Below are 23,898 nucleotides of genomic sequence, written 5' to 3' on the forward strand. Positions count from 1 at the left end.
ATTGAACGTTTACGTTGACCACACGGCGTTTTCTCTTTTTAACAGCGTTTATTTTTAAATTTATTCAATTTTTTTTTTCACTGAAGTGTGTAATGTAAAATAAAGTAATACACTATAATCTTAAAATCGATGCATCCATATATATGTGATTCCCTATCTATAATTAATGATATGGATTAACTATGTAAATATTAGATTAGATATGGAATAAAAGTAGTGTAGTCCCGGCATAGACTAGACTACTAGCCTTTCCCTTCCTATGGATACCATAAAAGTCGACTAAGAGAAAACAATGGTTAAAGGATGGGTTGTAGCGTCCCTCTTTAAACATTATCACTCCATTATTATCTATTAAAAAAGGGCAATAACGTGCGTGTTATTATTATTATTTAATTGTCTATGGTCGGTACTTTATTGCGGCGTCTCAGTACTGTCACTATCACTATTTAGTTTGTACGTCACATCACCAGTGTTGCCAACGTAGCCAACTGAGAAATGCATCTAGCCCTTTTTTCTTCATTCAGTGGCACAATACAAAGAGGCAATATAAAAATATTGCCAAGTATATCTCTTTAGGTCTGGGTGTTTTACAAAAAAAAGTATTTACAAAAAAAAAGTATTTAAGTATGTCTATCTATTGTTTAGTACACATAGTTGAAGCTCTGCTTGGCCTAAGACTAGATGGCGCTGTGATATACTGTGATATTTTATTTATCCCCTAGCCTCGAATCTAGCCCTATTATGTTCTTATTTACTTAAGTATTCACCAGAAACAATACTAAAAAAAATTAACTTCCAGAGTGGTTGAATTAAAAACCAAATTAATAATTGTCTGTTTTTATTGCTTCTGGATTTAAAAGTACACGTAACTATCAAGCGTATATGAATAGATTGGTGAATGTGGAGGAATCGAAAGAGGTTTGTTTGAAGCGGAGTATTTAGCGTTGCATTGATTCTGCCTACGCCAAAAGAACACAAGTATAATATATAGATGTAAGCTAAATAAATTCAATATGCATTATTAGTAAATCACAAGTTTTTTTATGCAACTTAGAATGGCAAATAAGCTGACGGCCCACCTGATGGAAAGTGGTAACCGTCGCCTATAGACATGAGCAATGAACAATGAAAACAATTAACCATGATAGTTTCCAGCGAGAACCGCGAGGAGGTCGACCTGGTTGGGTATATTGCTAGCAATGGGATTCACAGTCTCTATTACTAACAATCCCTTTTCCCCCTACTATTTCGGTTTAGCCCGAAAACATCGAACTGTGTTGGCAACACTGCATAGCATATCACACCTACAAATAATATTAATTGCACACTATCAAAAGTACCTGTATGTATAAAAATACGGTATATTTTTTGCGTATATATTAATAAATCCTATACCAATATAAAGTGACGAGATAAGTCGTGTAGAATGTGACACGCATACCAGCTTTATACCTAGGTAAGTGTAAACCAATATTACCTACTAGCTGTTCCCCTTCGTCCGCGTTTCCGTCGTTTTTCGTAAAATAAATAGCTAACTCCTTCCTCACGGTTCAGTGGTTTTGATGTAACACACACATTTCCCTTCACTGCTCTGCTCTGCTCCTATTGATCGTAGCGTGATGAAAAGTATACTATAACCTGCCCAGGAGTATGAAGAATAACTGTACTAAGTTTCGTTAAAATCCGTCGAGTAGTTTTTGTTTCTATAACGAACAAAAATTTTACTGATTGCATTTTCGGCATCAGCATCGATCACTAATCACCCCGCTGATAGTTATTTTGCAAATATATTTCATGTACAGAATTGACCTCTCTACAGATTTATTATAAGTATAGATAAAGAGGAAAAAAATGGAACGTAATGTCAGTGTTTTGCTCTTTTGAGGGCGAAGCAATAAACTGAGTTGTGACCATTTTGTGTTACTGTGGTACAGGCATGAAAGAAGGAAATTGTTGTTTTATATATTTTGCTTTTTTTTGTTGCTTTTTCATTTATCTCTTTTTACTGTGTACGCCTGTATTATGTATATGTTTGTATTGTTATTTATGTACTCTAAATAATGCAAATAAACTATCTATTTATGTATATAATTTGTAAACGCAAAAATACTTTGTTGAATTTAAAAACTCTTTCATTTGTGTGCTGTAAGTAATACAAATGAAATATCTATCTATCTATCTAACTATATTAGACTACTACTGAGGACACACCTGAGGACTCAGGTGTTATTCCTCTGTACCCAGTAAATTCACGCCATATCTCACCCTTTAAACCGAAACACAGCCATGCAAACACAACTGCTTCACGGTTGAAACACGAATGGGACAGAGGTACCCAAGCAATCGACTTTTGTACAAAGTCTCCCTCTGGTTGAGGGATGAGCAGCAGCATCCCTCTTTTAACATCACCATTGTCTAACTGCGATCTCAAACCACTTGCCAATAGTGAGAGGTCTATGTTCAGCAATGGAGTTTTTTTTTATACACAATGGACAGTTAAAGGCTGATATGGTACAGGTTAAATAAAAAAAAAAAACAATATATAGGTAACTGTTTATTAACTATATATCACAAATAACATACATAAACAACATAGGTTGCCACTTATCTAAATATGTGTATAAAAATATTAAAAATATGAAATTAGGTAACAATTGAATGCGAAAGAATATAGTCGATATGTACAAATAAAAAAAATATAAGCAAGGTATTCACAATAATGTACATTGGGTAATTATGAAAGCTCTTACCTGTGTGTGCCAACGGGGTCGTTTCTGAAGCCTCCTATCTTTAAATCTATCTTTAAAAATAAAACAATTTGATATACCAGCGAAATCTTTATTCCAAGGACCAATATGAATTAAATTCCTAATAGATTTACGTTAGAATTATTATAAATTTACTTGACAATGGTCCATAAAACAGAAATGTCGCGATATTATAAAATATTAGTTTAAGAAATAGGTTTAAAAATATGACGCCTCAGAATCGACTCTTAATTATTTGTAAATTAAAAAACAAACACAGGTTCTTTGATACCAATAAGTAAACAATTTCCAATATTTCGGAACATTTTTTTTTAAACCACGAAGATGGCAAACTGGTATACAGCCCGTTTGATTATAACGGTTGTAAACGGTCATTCTAGTCTATGGACACGTGCAACACTAGGGATGTCAAGCGAGCGTTACCGATCCAGAATATTTTTTTTATACAATTTAAAATAGCAAACAAGCTGACGGTCCACCTGATGGAAAGTGGTAACCGTCGCCTATAGACATGAGCAGTACCATGGACATAACAGAGTATACTGTTTCGCCCATGATACCCCCCATGCGTTGCCATTCCTGGACTCAGAATTATTGCGAGACTAACGTTTTTGTTCACTGATAGTGAACAACAATTCTATAATTCATTCAGAAATATTGAAAACTGTTTTTATTTTTTTTATTTAAGGCAGTTGTAGAACCCCTCGGTATGCACCCTCATAAATAACCTTTTGCGTTGTAAATAACTTTTTTATTTTTTATTTTATGGAATGATAAATAAATACATTTTTAATTGTAATAAATCATATACATCTAGATGAAGTGTCGTATCAAAAAACCGTCCTAAAAACGCAACGCCAAAAGTCCGCCAAAAGTTTTTTCACTCGGATTGTTCAAATGTGAAACTTCTTGTGTGTACAAAAGTCTGAAAGTGTACTGTTGATATTTATATAGAATACTAGCTCTATCCCGCGGTTTAATCCGCGTCCGCGTGATCAATGTATAAAGTATACTGTATTCAAAGTTAGGTTAGGTTTTTTTTATTGATGATAATGGAATGGTAACCTGCGGTATCGGGGGGGGAAAGGGATTGTTAATAATGGGATCAAATAGTCCCATTACTAGCAATATACACTGTCAGGTCGACATCCACGTGGTAGCTCCTGGAAACCATCCTGGCTAATTCTAGTTGAATTCATCAGGATGGGCTAACTGACCTGCTTTCATCCTCATCAGTCATCTATCACTGGTGCCCCGCCATTGTATACCGATAGCGCAGACGGGGTTACCATACCATTATCACCCATTAAAAAAAAACCTGCGCTATCGGTATACACTGGCGGGGCACCAGTGAAGGATGACAAGTGAAGAGGAAGCAGGTCAGTTAGCCCATCGTGACAAATTCAACAATAAATGTATCACGATGGTTTCTAGAGGTTAGGATAACCTATCCATGAACTAAATTTCATTCCAATCCAGTCAGTAGCTTTCGCGTGCAAGAGTAACAAACGTACCTACAATACAAGGTACAACTAATTTAGAAAAACCGGGGGGAAAGGGATTTTTAGTAATGGAGACTGAGAATCCCATTGCTAGCAATATACCCAATCAGGTCGACCTCCTCGCGGTTCCCTCTGGAAACTATCATGGATAATTCCTGATGAATTCATCATGATGGGCTAACTGGCCTGTTTTCATTCTCATCTATCACCCTTCACTGGTGCTCCGCCAGTGTATCCCGTTAGCGCAGGTGGGGTTACCATACCATTTTCACCCATCAAAAAAAACAACTTAGAAAAACTTTTACCATATAAATATATATCAAAAATGCAATATGGTTTTGAATTTGACAGCCTTATACACTAGTTCGTCAAATAGAACGCGAACAAAAAAAATTTACCCTTTTCTTTGGCAGTATGGTAAAAAGAATTGTTTTTTTTTTTTAACGAACTAGAATATAAAGCTAAGTTCGATGATATACGTACAAACACCGAATCGTGGGTCCCCCAATAGTGCACAGAAATCATGGAATAAAAGTGGCACGGTAGTGTTCCATCCAAGTTTCTACTTTGACATTACAATTTTGATTATACATTTCAATTATGTAAATCGTTCGTTATACTTTAATACAAAAACGAAGTCTTATTGGATATGTAACTAAATTCGACTTTAATACGCTGAAATAAGAGTTCAATTTCTTTCATCAATATTTTTTTATTTATTTCTTTAACAATTAATAAAGATTTTGTCAACAGATTGATCATAATGTGGAATGTAAAGTTTTTCATTATTTATTCTCGACTTATGTAGCAAAAGTATATTTTTTTTATGTAAATTCGAATGGCAAACAAACTGACGGCCCACCTGATGGAAAGTGGTAACCGTTGCTTATATGTAATGTATATTTAGTACATAGATGAATAAATTAACATTACCTCCCATACTGAGAAGGCGCGTCTCGCTCTCTAGTATGAGACGGTTAAATTTTCTTTTGTCATTTTTCGACCCACGTTCCTTTGGTGAAAATGTTCAATTTTGTTGGAAGAACACTACCTTCGAAGCATGAAATCGAATTCGATTTTACCACATTACCTCTTGTTGTTGTAATTTTAGTTATTTGTCGAATGAGACTTCATGTTTGAAATAAAGTCTAAACAGTTGTAGCTTTTTTTTTCTTGAAATATTTAATAAACAATCTTTGTATGTTTCTTTGAAATTATAGCGCCTAAAATGAATAAATATCTAGGGATAAAAAGTATTTTGTGTTAAATCATTTGTCTGTATAAGTGTTATTGTATATTTACATTCGACACAAATATCTGATTAAATGAAAAGTTGAATTTACTTACATATATATATATATATATATATATATATATATTATATATATTGTCTTTGCCAGAGACATTTTTATGTTGTTTTTGTCGAAATAAAAATACTCTGTCCTTCTTCTGTTAAATTTAATAATGACGTCGTTAAAATGCTAAAAGGCAACAAAAATATTTCATATTTTATAATAAATAGTATGACTTAAGTTTTAATGTTAATTTTTCATACTAATCACACAATGATTGTTTAATAAATTAAACAAGTAAAAAACAGTACTTACTAGCAAATTTTGTTTAGCTGCGCACCAGTGTATTATGTACATAAATGAAGTTTAACCTATTAACCGCCCCATCGAATTTATTTAACAAATATTTTCGTGCCCGTAGTGTTCGTGTCGCATCTGACAGAGAAAGTCTTTGTAGGTATGTAGTTTTCGTTTATTTAACTAGCTACGGGCGTATTACATTAAGACAGTACTGAAAGAGAAAGAGAATATAGAACAAAAAGTTAGAATATTAAAATTATTCGTCCAAGGAGGTACAATGCACAGTTGTCGATTCGAGTCGGACGCTAGGGGCACGGCGACTGCTACAAAGTCGAGCGTTCGAAAGGCTAAGTCATACGTCACAACTATTAGCTATATAAAAATATTACACCTCACCATAATTTTCGTTGAATTTTGTGAAAACGTGCGTTAAAAAATGTTTTTTTTTTTTAACCAATATTTTACAAATGACCATAAATACATTGCGACTTCGTCCACATTTTTGTTTACATTACAAACCAATTAATCATACGACCCAACGGATGCTAATCAAAAAACAACATTCTATCTCGATCAAAGCTTTCAAAGAATGTTACAAAGTTCTAAATTTTCTTAATAGATGGCATTTCATGTACATACTTTATGCGAACTTGGCCTCACACTGTCGAGCTTCCAAACCAATCACTGGGCAAGTGTTAAATACTAGCCACTAACGCCATCTAGTAACATAAGCACGTAATCACAAAATTCACCGCACAACACACCTACATTATAAAAATCCCGTATTATTCACAAAAGTTGGATACCATAGACGATATCCGTACCGTAAAAACCACAGACAACTAAGTCTATCAGACACTTTGTGTTCCCCTTACTATAATAACTATGTGATTGTTGTACCATGCCGTTAAGACCTGTGGAAAAAAAATACAATTAATCCATATTCATTGTTTGTTTATTTGTAATGGATCAACTCAAAAACTACTCACCCGATTAAAAAAAAATTACATATAGAAAGCTACATTATCAGCGAGTAAAATAGGCTATATATTTTCAAAAATTCTATCTACCCGTGCGAAGTCGGGCCGCATTACTAGTTAAACTCAAAAATAAAATACATAAATGGCATACCAATCCATTCTGATTGTGTATATATATGTATGCATATATGTATGTACGTATATATATATATATTATAAGGTAGCACATTGTTTTCTCACTGTGATTATTTCTTATAATTATTTATATTTATAATAAGTTTACTATTGTAATCTTTTGGAGGAAACAATAAAGAGTATCTATCTATCTATCTCACGCATATAAAAAAACCATATTTTCCATAAAAAAAAAAACAATAATGTACTCACGTGTCCCTGGCGGGCCGCTGCAGACGGGACAGCAGCCGGAAGGCGATCAGCGGCCACAGCAACACGAATACCAGCGTCGGCTTCGACAGCTCCTGCCACGGCCAGCGCCAGCGCGCCTGCTGCTGACCACGACAGGGAGTTTTTTTTTTTTGATGGGTGAAAATAGTATGGTAACCCCGCCTGCGCTAACGGGATACGCTGGCGGAGCACCAGTGAAGGGTGATAGATGAGAATGAAAACAGGCCAGTTAGCCCATCATGATGAATTCATCAGGAATTAACCGTGATAGTTTCTAGGGAGAACCGCGAGGAGGTCGACCTGATTGGGTATATTGCTAGCTAACTATGTGTAATAGCAACCCCATGCTTTTGGAGGGAAAGGAACTGTTAGCAATAGAGTTTGACAGCCCCATTGCTAGCAATGTGCAATATTAGGTCGACCTCCACGTAGTTTAGTTTACCAGAGGGAGACTTTGTACAAAAGTCGATTGCTTGGGTACCTCTGTCCCATTCATGTTTCTACCGTGAAGCAGTTGTGTTTACATGGCTGTGTTTCGGTTTGAAGGGTGGGATATGACAGTGAATTTACAGGGTACAGGGTAACATCTGAGTTGTTTGGAATGGTAATGCATGGGCGGTATCATTGGGCGAAACGGTATACTCTATTATGTCCATGGTACTGTTCATGTCTATAGGCGACGACGACCACTTTCCATCAGATGGGACGTCAGCTTGTTTGCCATTCTAAATTGCATAACATTCATAGAAAAAATTCACACTTTTTTTATGAATGAATGAATAAATATGTAAATGAATGATATCTTTATTCTTTCAGCCTTTAACTGTCCACAGCATCCCCCATAAGGGGGTATTTGCCAGTATTAGCAGGCGGGTTGGCAACTGCAGTTTGGCTTTTGGTAATACTTTAAGAGGGACGCTGTTGCCCAAAGAGATATGGCCTGGAATAGAGCTGGTTGGAAGAGAACATATGAATTAGTTGCACCGACAAGAGGAAACTAAATAGAAACAAAATACTTACATCAAGCATCCTGCGGTCGCCCTCGACTGCCTTCCTCAGCGCCGCCACGTCAGCCTCCAGCCGTGCCAGGGTGCCGGGCAGCTGTTCCAACACTTTCAAATCTGGATACCAAACATGAAACCATTTTATTACACGACTGCCCAATAGTTTAAAATTGTGTTACAAAATAAACTGACCTCAATTGTGAAAAATGACCAGTTATTTAAACTACTCAACCAATTTGGGGGGAAGGGATCGTTAGTAATGCGGGCTTCCAGTCCCATTGCTAGCAATATACCCTGTCAAGTCGACCTTCACGTGGTCCCCCCTGGAAACCATCGTGGAAAATTCCAGATATATTCATCACGATAAGCTAACTTCTTTTTTTATACAACTTAGAATGACAAACAAGCTGACGGCCCACCTGATGGAAAACGGTAACCGTCGCCTATAGACATGAGCAGTACTATAGACATAACAGAGTACACTGTTTCGCCCATGATACCCCCCATGCGTTGCCACTCCTGAGGACTCAGGTGTTATTCCTCTGTACCCAGTAAATTCACGCCATATTCCACCCTTCAAACCGAAACACAGCTATGCAAACACAACTGCTTCACGGTTGAAACACGAATGGCACAGAGGTACCCAAGCAATCGACTTTTGTACAAAGTCTCCCTCTGGTACTGACCTGCTTTTTCATTCTCACCAATCATTCCTATGGGATAAATATCAACCGTAGACATAACAAAATACACTATTATGTCGATGGTACCCCTTATGTATTGCCATTCCTGAGGACTCGGGTGTTATTCCTCTGTACCCTGTAAATTCACTGCCATATCCCACCCTTCAAACCGAAACACAGCCATGCAAACACAACTGCTTCACAGTTGAAACACGAATAGGACTGAGGTACCCAAACAGACGACTTTTATACAGTCTCCCTATGGGGCGTGCCCGGGTTTCTGCTTCAAGATTATAATTTTAGAAGCGCAGATACAGGTCTACCCTACACCTCCTTAGAGGAGGAGGAGGGCGGTCTTGAGGGAGAGCACAGAAGTCGTGGAGAACCTCAAGGCAAGTATGTTCCCAGGAAGCTTCTGTGCTTCTGGGCAGAACTGGGCTGGCTTTACTGTACTATTTACATTACATTGCAGTTTCCCTATGGTAAATAGTTGTACGGTGGGCTCCAGAGAATTCTGGAATGGGCATGGAACAACCTCCTTTAAGTATGACTGCGAGGTGAACTCACGAGTGAGCTGCGAGGATATCTGATGTGCGTGTCCGTTGCTGAGGCGCAGCGCAGCGCGCTGGGCGGCCGCCTCCGCTTCGCTCTGTAATGTACAGAAGTACAAGAAAAGTTAATAGTACATTATTGCAGCAGCCAGCAACTGAGGCATTGATGGACGAACGTGCAAATGTGGGCCAAGACGTAGCCGAGGCACACGTACGTGAGTCCATCAATGCCTAGTTGTGGCCAAGGTTTGTATAGTACTTTTCTCAAACAATGCGCAGAAATCAAAAACACAATTTTACTTTTTAAGTTCAATGATGAATAACGAACAATAATCATTTTTCACGCGCCATAATGTTCCTTTGTTTTTTTTTTTCAATAAACAGCTTTCTATTTGCAAGCCAGTTCGAAATTTAAATAAAACCTGTTATTAGTTACCTCCTTGGTAGCCATGTTTCGAAGTAAAAGTCATTCCATTTTTTAAATTACAGGACAGATATGAGTTTACATAGTAATTTATCTGGCCGCAAAACACGACAGATATGGATTTTTATACTACTTGGCCAGTACGGCAATTTTGATTTATCTCGAAGAAAATTGTCAAAATAATGCTCACATTTCCAAGCATGTTTGAGAAAAGATTATTTATTTAACTCTTTAATGCACCAGAAACAAAAATATACAATGACAATTGAATAATTCAAGTGAAATACAGTAACATAAATACAGATTGAAATATACACATAAAGGTACAAAAGGCGGTCTTATCGCTAGGGCAATCACTTACAGACAACCTTTGGTTAAAGGAGAACAGATAGAAGTGGGCAGGTGGCTATTATTATCTTTCATCATCATCATCATCATCATATCAGCCGTTAACTGTCCACTGCTGAACACAGGCATCCCCCATAAGGGGGTATTTACCAGTAGTTGCCACACTTGTGAAATGATCTTACGGCCGAGATTTTCCTTAGAGACTACAGTATGGGGCTCTTTAAAAAGGCTATATTAAGGTTCCTTGAGGGTCGGCAACGTGCGCGTGATACCCCTGCTGTTACAGGCGTCTATAGGCTATGGTAATCTCGTTTACCATCAGACAGGCTGTATACTTGTTTGCCACCATAGTAGTTTAAAAAAATTCTCGGCTGGCGGGTTGACAACCGCAGTTATGCTTTGGTGATATTTTTTTTATACAACTTAGAATGGCAAACAAGCTGACGGCCCACCTGATGGAAAGTGGTAACCGTCGCCTATAGACATGAGCAGTACCATGGACATAACAGAGTATACTGTTTCGCCCATGATACCCCCCATGCGTTGCCATTCCTGAGGACTCAGGTGTTATTCCTCTGTACCCAGTAAATTCACACCATATCCCACCCTTCAAACCGAAACATAAGAACCGAAATTTAAGTTCCTTTAATCGTCTACGACACACATGGGAAAGGGATGGATCATTCTACGCTGGGACCAGACGACGTGCAGCAGCGATGGCATGTGTACTCACAGCGTCCATGTCGACGGTGTCGATGAACTCGTCGTCGTCGTCGTCGTGCCGGGCGCGGGTGGGTGAGCCGCCGCGCAGCGGGGACGACTCGCCGCTTACCGACCGCGACTCTGGAGAACAGAGTAGAATGGAATAGAATTATATAAGTATGTATAGTAGAAGTACAAGAGATCCTGATGGATCGACGTGCAATGGTGTAGCTGACCCCATATGCGAATATAAGATACTAGCGGCCCGTCCCGGCTTCGCACGGGTGGACATTATTACAACATTTTAAAAAGTGGTTATTGTGACATAACGATAATAGTTGGACATATAGTATCGCGAAGTTTTTTGTAGTTATTGATATTTTCTTCAATATTGTAGAACATACTTTTGTTCTAACACAAATAGTTGCCGCAGCGCACGCGACCAAAGATATTTTATAGCATTTTTTATACCTTGAGTTACAGTACTAAAGTTTTAGTCAGGATCCCTAATCTTTTCTAGCAATAAATATAGCCTATGTTACTCAGGGTGAATGTAGCTTTCTAATGATGAAAGAATTTTTAAAATTGACAAAGTAGTTTTTGAGTTTATTCATTACAAACATACATACACACAAAAATACAAATTTTTCCTCTTTATAATATTAGTGTTGAAGATGTTATTCGTTTTTCGCTCGCTACTTCATATGCGAACATTGTAGACATTGATCTAGCTGTTTCCTGCGGTTCCGCTCGCGTAAATCAGTACATATTCTATGTGCTAATTTACTCACCCTTGTATCAAATTTCATTCAAATCCATTCAGTAGTTTTTGCGCCAAAGAGTAACAAACAAATATCCATTCACCCATGCATCCATGGTTACATACATATCTGTCACGCCTGTCTCCCATTAGAGTAGATAATTCCTAGTGAATTCGTCACAATGGCCAACTACCTGACTTCATCCTCACCTATCATTCCCTTTGGGGGGAAGGAATTGTTAGTAATGGGGAGTTTAGTCCCCATTGCTATCAATATATCAGGTCGGGGGAAAGGGATTGTTAGTAATGGAGACTGAGAATCCCATTGCTAGCAATATACCCAACCAGGTCGACCTCCTCGCGGTTTCCCCTGGAAACTATCATGGTTCATTCCTGATGAATTCATCATGATGGGTTAACTGGCCTGTTTTCATTCTCATCTATCACCCTTCACTGGTGCTTCGCCGGCGTATCCCGTTAGCGCGGGCGGGGTCACCATATCATTTTCATCCATCAAAAAAAAATACCCTATCAGGTCGATCTCCACGCGGTTCCTCCTGGATACTATTGTGACAAATTTATCATTGAATTTGTCACAATGCTTATGCCGCTAGCGCAGGCGGAGGTACCACAGTATTATCATTAAAAAAAACCCAACTCACCTATAGGCGTATTCTGTGTGGACCTAACTCTAGCCAGTATGTCTCCCGCGACCAACTCCAGGTCGTTGCTGGGGAAACCCTGGTCATCGTCGTCCACTGACAGGAACGAGGCTACATCCGAGTTGTACGACATGGTCTCGACGATCTGTGAAAAGAACAATTTACATGGAAAATATGTTCACGACTTAAATCGGTGACAGGGCAGTCGGAGGCAAAATAAACATAGGTATGAACTAGCTATTTGCCCGCTACTTCGTGCACGTGAATTTCAAAAGTAAGAAACCAAAGAAATAGACTACTTCTAAAAGACGTATCCAGATAAAATATATATGGCAGAGAATTTACAGGGTACAGAGGAATAACACCCGAGTCCTCAGGAATGGCAACGCATGGGGGGTATCATGGGCGAAACAGTATGTGTGTGTACTGTTATGTTCATGGTACTACTCATGTCTATACGCGACGATTACCACTTTAAATCAGGTGGGCCGTCAGCTCGTTTGCCATTCTAAGTCGTATAAAAAAAAAATTCCTTAAATACCTTCCAAGTACAGATATCAGGCAGTTACATTTTTTTTCTTTGCAAATAGAAGCATCTCTTAAAATTAATTAAAGGCATGCCACTGAAAGTTCTGCTCGCGTCTTAGGGTGGGCACCAGACAATTTTGGAGTAGGCACGGCCCACCAGCCCCCTCTTAAAAACGCCTATGGACTACTTGCCTTGTGTAACTCGTCTACGTACGCTTGCATCGCTTCATCTTTAGTCATGTTGCCCAATTTGTTCCACGACTCCCATTTTGCTCTGAAATACAGTAAGAGATCAAGTTAGTTTTCAAGGTTCATAACGGAGACTAGCCGGAGTCTAACAAACATGAAAGAAAAATACCACCAAATTGGGAAACTGCTTATTTTTGAAGTAGGATGAGAAACAAAAAAATAGTATACCTGTTGACTACATCCCAGAAGCCTGGTTTCGGTTTGTCGCACGGTCCGTCTGTCGCTTGCTTGAAGTAGCTGTAGAACCGCAGCATCAGCTCATTGCTTGGCTGGTATGAACCTGGAAAAGGCATACAGACATGATCTCAGTAATTTGAATATCAAGAAATCAGAATTAGTGCTATATATTTGAATTGAAAACTTCTTTATCTGTGGGCACTTTGTGGAATGGGGAAAAATACTGGATTCGCGTGACATACTATCACAGAGAATATCGTCATAGTCGTAGAATACTGACGGATCTGACAAAGATTAAATATACATATCCGTCAGTATTCTACGACTATGACGATATAATACTAATATAGTATTATATTATCTGTGGTATACATATAAAACTTGTTTATATTTATAATGAGTTTACTATTGTAATCTTTTGGAGGAAACACTAAAATATATTTATAAAAATCAAATAATTTATTTACACTAAATGGTGTTTACATATGTTTCCATATATATATTACATTAGAGCCAACTTAGTATCCTCGATACAACTTAGAAAGGCAAACAAGCTGACGGCCCACTTGATGGAAAGTATTAACCGTCGCCTATAGACATGAGCAGTACCATGGACATAACAGAGTATACTGTTTCGCAGATGATACCCCCCATGCTGATTAAGGCTTCCCCATAAGGAGAGTTTTGCCAGTAGTTGCCATGTTTTGCAGGCGGGTTGGCGTTATGAGGCGACAAACATAAAAAAACAACCGAACTGAGAAGCACCTTCTTTTCGAAGTCGATTGAAAAAATCAACCTTGTGTGGGTAGTGGAGTCGATGGACACCTAATCCTACCTAGGTGAGCATCAACTCATATCGGGTCCTCGAGGCGGAGGATGATTAACGCCATCCAAAGCTCACCAGGGGGGAATGAGGACCGTGTGAGGGCGTGTTGCATATACCCTTCACGCCCCGAAGTGGAGTTACCCTTCATTGGGGCTCGTGTCAGTGTCGAAGTCGATTTCAAAAGGGATTCCTCGGCATTGTCGTTTAGAGCTGGGAGGTATATCGTCAGGTTGTTTACCCGGTAGGAGTCCGGCATTACCCACAGAGGCCCTATACGAGGTCTGCATGATGCATTTGTACTGACGTAAAAAAAAAATAGGCGGGGTTACCATACCATTTTCACCCATCAAAAAAAACTATAAAGGGATCAAAGAGATTGTTAGTAATGGGATCTAACTGACCCATTGCTAGCAATACACCCTATCAAATCGACCTCCACGCGGTTCCCCTTGGAAACCATCGTGATTAATTTTAATGGAATTCATCACGATGGGCTGGCCTGCTTTCATCCTCACCTATCATCTATCACTGGTGCCCCGCCAGTGTATACCGATAGCGCAGGCGCGGTTACCATACCATTATCATTCATTAAAAAACAAAAAACAACTATAAAACAAAGTCTTTAACAACTAGTGCAATGTTCAGATAAGTTATTTGTAGAAACTTACGTCCATCATTACATTCACAATTGAATATCGACTCTAATATATGAATAAAACGTACTAAATTCGTATGTATTTATTTTCTTTGTTCCAACTTCTAAATGTATCTCTTGACCTTAGTAATCTATGCATATTAATTGTCTTTATAAAGCAACTATATTTATTTAGCTACTATTTTTCCGTCTATTATTGTACGCACACTGCCCGCTAGTAATTGATGCTCCTTTCCACTCAGGGTTTGCTGGAAGAGAACTCTTACAGAGTTAAGCTCGCCTGTTGTACATCTTTATTATATATATATATTATATGTTGTAACTTTTTGTGTACAATAAAAAATAAATAAATAAACGAAGTAGCGGGCAAAAAGCTAGTCTCCCATACGTCATTCAAACCATACAAACGGACATAACACGATACATTGAAATTGAAAATACAACAAAAACATAATTTACATAGTGAACGAGCTAGCTTTTTATCGCCTCTCTATTAATAGAACTCCAGCGAAAAAAGATATGGCAAGCGCGAGTCGACGTTACCGAGTGGGTTCCGTCCATATCTTTTTAAGCGACAACAGAATACTCTTAGTTCGTTTGAATTTTCGACTCTAAACCGATTTGAACAGACTTCAATATTTTTTTATACAACTTAGAATGCCAAACAAGCTGACGGCCCACCTGATGGAAAGCGGCAACCGTCGCCTATAGACATGAGCAGTACCATGGACACAACAGAGTGTACTGTTTCGCCCATGATACCCCCCACGCGTTGCCATTCCTGAGGACTCGGGTGTTATTCCTCTGTACCCTGTGAATTCACGCCATATCCCACCCTTCAATATATGAATAACAAATATACTTACACATATATAAAATATGCTATGTTATATACGAAATTGAGAATAATATAAATTTTATATGAGACCAATCGGTCAATATATCTTTTCAGATAAAAAAAGAATTTCCCAAATATGGGGTAAGTAACAAAAAAAATACGACCAAATTTAGAAGAAACTCCTTTTTAAAGTCCGTAAATTTAGTGACAAAAAAAAAATTATGCCCTATTTATTTTTTTTATATGATTTTGTACGTCCACATTTAATTCATTGTAATACTAGCAGCCCGTCCCGGCGTCGCACGGGTGGACATTTTTAACATTTCCCTTCACTGCTCTGCTCCTATTGATCGTAGCGCGATGAAAAGTATACTATAACCTGCCCAGAAGTATGAAGAATAATTGTACCAAGTTTCGTTAAAATCCCTCGGAGTAGTTTTTGTTTCTATAACGAACATACAAACAGACAGACAAAAATTTTACTGATTGCGTTTTCGGCATCAGCATCGATCACTAATCACCGCGTGATAGTTATTTTGGAAATATATTTCATGTACAGAATTTACCTCTCTACAGATTTATTATAAGTATAGATACCGTACCGCCTAACAGTCGATTATTTAATTTTTTTAGTTTTTTTTTTTTAATACTTATTCTCCTATTCGGGACGTAAAAAAAAAGAGAAAAGAAAGTTAAATTTTAAAGCGGAACCCTAAAAAATGTTAAATAATAACACTTAACGGTATTGACGATTGCGGCCGTTGTTTTTTTTAACGCCATTCTCGAACGGTAGTAAGAAAGAGAAAGTGAACCGTAACTTGATATAAAAATATTGCTGTTTGCAGAGAAATTTTATGACTTTGGTACTCGTATTATTTGACCATGTTGGGTACGGGTTCGATTCCAGCACAGGACAAAAGCAATACTTTTAATTTTTTTTATGCAACTTAGAATGGCAAGCAAGCTGCGGCCCACCTGATGAAAAGTGGTATCCGTCGCCTATAGACATGAGCAGTACCATGAACACAACAGGGTATACTGTTTCGGCCATGATCCCCCTCCCCCCGTTGCCATTCCTGAGGACTCCTCCTTCCTGTGTTATTCCTCTGTAGGTACCCTGTAATTTCTGTGCCATATCCCACCCTTCAAACCGAAACACAGCCATGCAAACACAACTGCTTCACGGTTGAAACACGAATAGGACAGAGGTGCCCAAGCAAACGACTTTTGTACAAAGTCTCCCTCTGGTGAGACTGGTGGGTCAGCATTTGTAAGTAGTTTGATCATCAACGCTCAGTCTGTAGAATAAGCTCTCTACTGTGGTTTTTCCTAGAGACTACAGTATGGGGTTCTTAAAAGAGGATATATTAAGGTTTCTTCAGGGTTGGCGACACGCACGTGACAGCCCTATTTTTTATCACGTTATGACGTATACATGTTATGACCATCATCAGACAAGCTTTTTTTTACCGGATGATAATGGAATGGTAACCCTGCTTGCGCTATCGGTACACACTGGCGGAGCACCAGTGACGGATGATAGGTGGGGATGAAAAAGCAGGTCAATTAGCCCATCGTGATGAATACATCTGGAATTCAGCACGATGATTTTCAGAGGGGACCACGTGGAGGTCGACGTGACATTACTAGCAATGGGGATCAGACAATCCTCATTACTAACAATCAGTCCCCCCCCCCCCCATTAGACGAGCTATATGCTTGTTTGCCACTTTTGCGGTATGAAAAAATCATCGTAACCGCTGTTATATCAAAATCGGTCCAGTATTCCCGACGTCACGATGATGAATTCGTAAAATATTGCAAAAATGCAAGGCGAAAGTGTGGTCATTGTCTTTCCCATGTTTGGCTCATGGCGGCGCACACCGCGTGTGATTAGATTAATAATTAGATGACATCAATGGGGAATAAGTTATCCTTTTAGATAAAAAAAAAGCCGATTAAGTGCGAGTCGGACTCGCGTAACGAGGGATTCGTACGAAATCATCAAGTTATATTTTTTTTGGGATATAACTACAAATTTACGGTATTCGGATTGTTTTCTGTACTTGTGTTACATGATATTGCTTCTTGCCAAATGTCATAAATCTAGATCAACGGGAATTACCCTATTTGTTTGGTTTTGATTCCCTTTGCGAATGTCAAAATATGCATTATAAAGGGAACATAAACGGCCGTATCTTTTGATTGCGTCGATTTAGAAGCTTGATTTTTTCACTGCTTTAAGAGATTGCAGACCTGAGTACATGATATTAACTTCAACTTGATACCTCCACGCGTTTCTAAGAAAAAGGGTCTTGACAGATGGACGGACGGACAACGAAGTGATCCTATAAGGGTTCCGTGTTAGTCTTTGGACGTACGGAACCTTAAAAAAGAATTTTCCAATCGGTTTACAACTGACGGAGTTATGAGGTAACAAAAATGATACAATTCTTTTTTTATCACAATTCCTTCACTGTTTCTAGCATTAGGTTATGGAATTCATTGCCTGTTGTCATTGACAAGTGAAAGATTATCTTTTCTCTATCTGATTGTTTCTTCTTTTCAGAAATTGGCATTCTTTATTTATGTATTTATATAATTATTTATTTTATAATAGTTTGTTTTCCTTGTGCCTATAATTATTAATATGTATCCTAGTATTAGATACATATTTAACATATATGCATGGGATTATATAATTTTATTTGATTGATATGTATATGTATGTGTCTATATATATATATATATATATATATATATATATATATATATATATATATATATATATATATATATATATATATATATATATGTATATGTATGTGTATGTGTGTATGTGTGTATGTATGCATATATGTATATAATTTTCATATATTTTTAATTTGCAAAAGATGCTTTTTTAATTATACAGCACTATCATACATACTAGTACAACAATTAGTCCATTACCTTAAGGTTTTCTTGAAAAGATTGCTCTCAACAATAAGACCGCCTTACTGTACTTATACAATTTGTAAATTGTCTTGCTTATTTCCTATATTGTATAATACAAATAAAGTATAATCATTCATTCAAAAATACAACCGAATTGAGAACTTGCTTCTTTTTGAAATCCCCTGATATATTAATTACATGTGTCAAATTTTAACCTTTTTTTTTATAATCGCATACAGTCCAATAGACTAGACCGTATCTAGTACAAGACACAAAGTCCAAAAGCGATTTTTTATCACAACTATCGGACGTTATTATGATAATTATACCGACGAAATGTTATCTATTCAAGTATTTATTTATTATTCAGTTCAATAAGTCAAAGAGGGTAACGAAAAACAAATGTAGCTTGTACATAGTAAATGATGGTAGGTAACAGTTATGGAAATCATCACTCTCACAGTGTGTCACACGTCAGTTTCACATGTGTATTTCAATGTGTCACTCAGAAATTTCACATGTGTATTTCACATGTGTCAGTCAGAAGTCTCACATGTGTTTCAAATGTGTGAGTCTTACATGTGTGACTCTCACATGTGTCAGTCTCACGTGTATGAGTCTGACATGTGTGTGTCTCACATGTGTGTGTCTGACATGTGTGTGTCTCACATGTGTGACTCACACGTAAAGTATATGATACTGAATAATTCAAGACTTTATTCTACAATAATTTAAAATTGTGTCTCACAAAAAAAGCAGACTTCAATTGTGACAAACCCATTTAATTTAATTTAAAAATAACTTGTTAACTTTAGACAGATAGATACTCTTTATTGTTTACCTCAAAAGATTACAATAGTAAACTTATTATAAATAGATACAAACAATTTCAAGAAATGTTCACACTGAGAAAACAAACTAATAAAATTTCTATGGGATCAATCTGTGAGAATATCCCCTCAGATTAAAAAAATAAAAACAATGAATACAAATATAAAAAAAAAAACAAAACTTCAGTTAAAACCAAAATAAAAATACAATAAGGTTAAAAGAGCCGTGAATCGTTTTTAGAAAATCATGGTACGCTTGTACCTGTGTTCGCCTTAGAGCAAGAGCACTGTCGTGCTCTTCCACGGGATACGTGATCTACCCGTGCGAAGTCGGGTGGGATTACTAGTTATCCGACCCGGCTTCGCACAGGTAGAAAGACACACATAAGAAAAGACATAAAGACGGAAATTGTTTTTTTTATATATTTTTATTTACTTTTTTTTTGTTGCTTTTCTATCTTTTATCTCTTTTACTGGGGGGAAAAAGGGTTGTTAGCAATGGAGTTTGACAGCCCCATTGCTAGCAATATGCCCCCTATTAGGTCGACGTCCACGTGGTTTCCCCTGGAAACCATCGTGAACAATTCTTGTTGAATTCGTCACGATGGGCTAACTGGCCTGCTTCATCCTCACCTACCATCCTTCACTGGTGCCCCGTCGGTGTATACCGATAGCGCGGGTGGGGTTACCATACCATTATCACTCATATCTCTTTTACTGTGTACGTCTGTATGTTTGTATTGTAATTTGTGTGCTGTATGTAATGCGAACAAATTATCTATCTATCTATCTATCATAAGGTCACCGTGGATCGATTACAAACGGTCGCGTCTGATATTAAGGATATTATTATAAGTAATTAAGGGGTGAGTAACGTTCTATTGTGGGTGGAAAACAACCACTTGACTGGGGGCCGACAGAGACTGTCAATAATGGAGTCTAGCCCGCTGCTAGTAATATACGCACCCTATCAAGTCGCCCACCACGCGGTTCGAGAAGAAAGGAAGCAAAACAAAAATTTTTATTCAATTAAATTTTGTTATAATTTTGTTAATGGCGATTTTTGTGTCAAATTCAAACTTCTCTTAAGATGGGCATTGTGCAGTCAATTTGAAATTTTTTCCAGTATCGACAGTACAAGCATGTTGTTATGTCATTCATGCGGTCATTTCATTTTGGACGTGCTTCGAATAAAGCAAATTGTCAGCGATATTGATGTTAAAAATTTTTTTTTATTATTTCACTTTATACGTAGTACTTTATATATATATATATATATATATATATATATATATATATATATACAAGCGGCCCCATAAATCAATGTTATAAACCTAATGTGCTAACATACAAAAGTATAATAAAGTACATACATACATTCTATAAATGTATACATATAATATATATTTTGAACAATACATATTAAAATAGGCAATAAATAATATAATATCACAAGTCAAAGGTGAAATAAATAGGTTGATATGACGTCAATGTAACTGTATCAACTGACAATGTAAATTACTAGCAATCGGCTCCGACTTCGCATGCATTTTTTTTTAATGGGTCATAATGGAATGGTAACCCCGCCTGCGCTATCGGTATACGCTGGCGGAGCACCAAGTCGGATACCTACATTAATTTCAATTGGATTTTTAAATTTGATATTGGATTAAAAATATTTAACGTATTCGTTACTAGCGGCCCGTCCCGGCTTCGCACGGGTGGACATTTTTACATTTTAAACAGTGGCCATTAAAGCTGCACACGCGACGGAAGCTTGTAAAAATGGAGTAACTTCTCCCGTTTTCCCAACATTTCCCTTCACTGCTCTGCTCCTATTGATCGTAGCGTGATGAAAAGTATACTATAACCTGCCCAGGAGTATGAAGAATAATTGTACCAAGTTTCGTTAAAATCCTTCGAGTAGTTTTTGTTTCTATAACGAACATACAGACAGACAGACAAAAATTTTACTGATTGCATTTTTGGCTTCAGTATCGATCACTAATCACCGCCTGATAGTTATTTTGGAAATATTTTTCATGTACAGAATTGACCTCTCTACAAATTTATTATAAGTATAGATTATTAGGGGTAGGTAATATATACCACTGGGTCGTTTGCTTGGGTACCTCTGTCCCATTCGTGTTTCTACCGTGAAGCAGTTGTGTTTGCATGGCTGTGTTTCGGTTTGAAGGGTGGGATATGGCGTGAATTTACTGGGTACAGAGGAATAACACCTGAGTCCTCAGGAATGGCAACGCATGGGGGGTATCATGGGTGATACAGTATACTCTGTTATGTCCATGGCACTGCTCATGTCTATAGGCGACGGTTACCACTTTCCATCAAGTGGGCCGTCAGCTCGTTTGCCATTTTAAGTTGCATAAAAAAAAATCTACGACGCGGACAAAGTCGCGGCTCGGACTGATGTCCGTATAATTATGTTAAATAGTGGTTTGTATATAGTTTTCACCCAACTTCAAAGAGGAGGAGGTTTTCAAATCCGTTGCATTTTTGTATGTTTGTCACCTCATAACTCCGTCAGTTGTGAACCGATTTGAAAAATTCTTTTTTTTTTTACCTGAACGAATCCACTTACAAATTGGTCTCATAGAAATTTTATCAAAATCGGTTCAGTAGTTTAATTTTTAAATCAAAATAACTTGTTTCGTCTCCATTGAAATCGGTTTTCCTTTTTATGGGACACGATCTTAATTATTTTCACTACGCTCCATCTATATACTGTTACTCTTTTTACGAGCGCCATTTGTTTGTTTTTTTTTTCTATATAACGTTTTTTTACAAAGCAGTTTACAAGTGGAAACTTCTGATCTGACCTTCAATTTGGCTTTGTATACTCAAATCTATTAAGTAAGTATATTAGTGTTTTTTTTAATATGATTTTTTAAATATATAATAAATGATAATGGCATGGTAACCCCGCCCGCGCTATCGGTGTATACACACCGGCGGGGCACCAGTGAGAAATGATAGGTGAGGATGAAGCAGGTCAATTAGCCCATCGTGATGAATTCAACAAGAATTATTCACGATGGTTTCAAACTGAAACACAGCCATGCAAACACAACTGACTTAATACGGTATAACTAGCAATGGGGTTATCAAACTACCCATATATATATATATATATATATATATATATATATATATATATATATATATATATATATATATATATATATATATATATATATATATATATATATATATATACACACACACACACACAAGGATAATATGTACTCTTATATAATTGTATATTTCACATTGTGATTGTATGTTTGAAACTGCGACCTTGAAATAGTTTTCTTGTTAACAAATCACTTGCATCGAGGTCAATGACCGCTATATTGCAATTGTTTTAAATTAACTACATTTTGCTCCATAACAAGATATGGTTGCGTAAAAAAAACCGAATTCGATTATAGAAAAACCAGTTATTTTGAGTTTAAAACTAAACTACTAAACCGATTTTGATGTAATTTCTATGGAACCAATCTATAAGTACATGCTTTCGAATAAAAATAATAATTTATCAAATCTGTTTAAAACAGACGGAGATTTGAGGTTACAAACATCAGGTGGGCCGTATGCTTGTTTGCCACCTCAGTGGTAAAAAAAAAAGTACATCCGAATTGAGAACACCCTTCGAATTGAAAAGTAGATTAATCGATTGAATGATTTTTTAATAAAAATAAAATTTTTTTCAACAAAAATATACAGATGCAATTACCAGACACAGGGGGGAATGGGATTGTTAGTAATGGAGACTGAGAATCCTATTGCTAGCAATACACCCAACCAGGTCGACCTCCACGCTAGGACAATCCTGTGTTATGAACGTCTTAATGGATTTTTTTTTCATCAATGATGCAAACAACTGACGGCCCATCTGTTTTCATTCTCATCTATCACCCTCCACTGGTGCTCCGCCATGCGTTGCCATTCACTGAGGAGTCGGGTGTTATTCCTCTGTACCCAGTAAATTCACCCATATCTCATCCTTCAAAAAAAAATTACAGACACATGATATATACAACTATATTTGATTCACAGTGTCTGAAACACGAATAGGACAATCGACTGTGTTATGAAGTCGTCTTTAATGGATGGTAATGGAATGGCAACCCCGTCTGCGCGGGGGGAAAGGGATTGTTAGTAATGGAGTCCTACAGACTACTTGCTCGAAACCTTTAGTCACACATTTTTTGTTCTTTGAATTTTGGAGTGACGTGCCATGTTATCGTAGACAATTTATACTTAACTATTAAAGCAAACTGTTTACAACTTTGGCAAAGTAGGTAAACTGCAACTTTAGCACCTACATAACTATGTTTACATACTGCAAACAATACTAGACGTAATAATATTTACTACTGGTCGCCTTGTGGCGGATATTCCACCATAACATATATTGTAATAAATGATTCATTATGGTTACGTTTGACATTCA

The 23,898-nt window shown here is 37.2% G+C and overlaps 1 protein-coding gene and 1 long non-coding RNA gene across 3 annotated transcripts in view; one reads left to right on the forward strand and one right to left on the reverse strand.

The window, feature by feature from the left end:
• Nucleotides 1-8,461, forward strand: LOC128201420 (uncharacterized). The gene is made up of 2 exons (XR_008253235.1): nt 1-1,456; nt 8,064-8,461. It is a non-coding gene; the product is annotated as an uncharacterized LOC128201420 (long non-coding RNA).
• LOC113515741 (acyl-CoA-binding domain-containing protein 5) overlaps nt 6,362-23,898 on the reverse strand; it is a 27,210-nt gene continuing 9,673 nt past the window's right edge. The window contains exons 2-9 of one of the 2 annotated variants that reach the window (XM_026900023.3): nt 13,327-13,438; nt 13,102-13,183; nt 12,382-12,526; nt 10,991-11,100; nt 9,502-9,583; nt 8,268-8,368; nt 7,230-7,351; nt 6,362-6,776 (exon numbers count right to left, since the gene is read on the reverse strand). In XM_026900023.3, the coding sequence (XP_026755824.1) occupies nt 6,770-6,776; nt 7,230-7,351; nt 8,268-8,368; nt 9,502-9,583; nt 10,991-11,100; nt 12,382-12,526; nt 13,102-13,183; nt 13,327-13,438 (761 nt within the window). In that variant the 3' untranslated portion in view covers nt 6,362-6,769. The remainder of the gene's footprint in view (nt 6,777-7,229; nt 7,352-8,267; nt 8,369-9,501; nt 9,584-10,990; nt 11,101-12,381; nt 12,527-13,101; nt 13,184-13,326; nt 13,439-23,898) is intronic. The other variant, XM_026900029.3, reaches the window with a different exon arrangement.

Source organism: Galleria mellonella, unplaced genomic scaffold (genome assembly GCF_026898425.1).
Source record: "Galleria mellonella isolate WM207_F2 unplaced genomic scaffold, CSIRO_AGI_GalMel_v1 utg424, whole genome shotgun sequence".
NCBI lineage: Eukaryota > Metazoa > Arthropoda > Insecta > Lepidoptera > Pyralidae > Galleria > Galleria mellonella.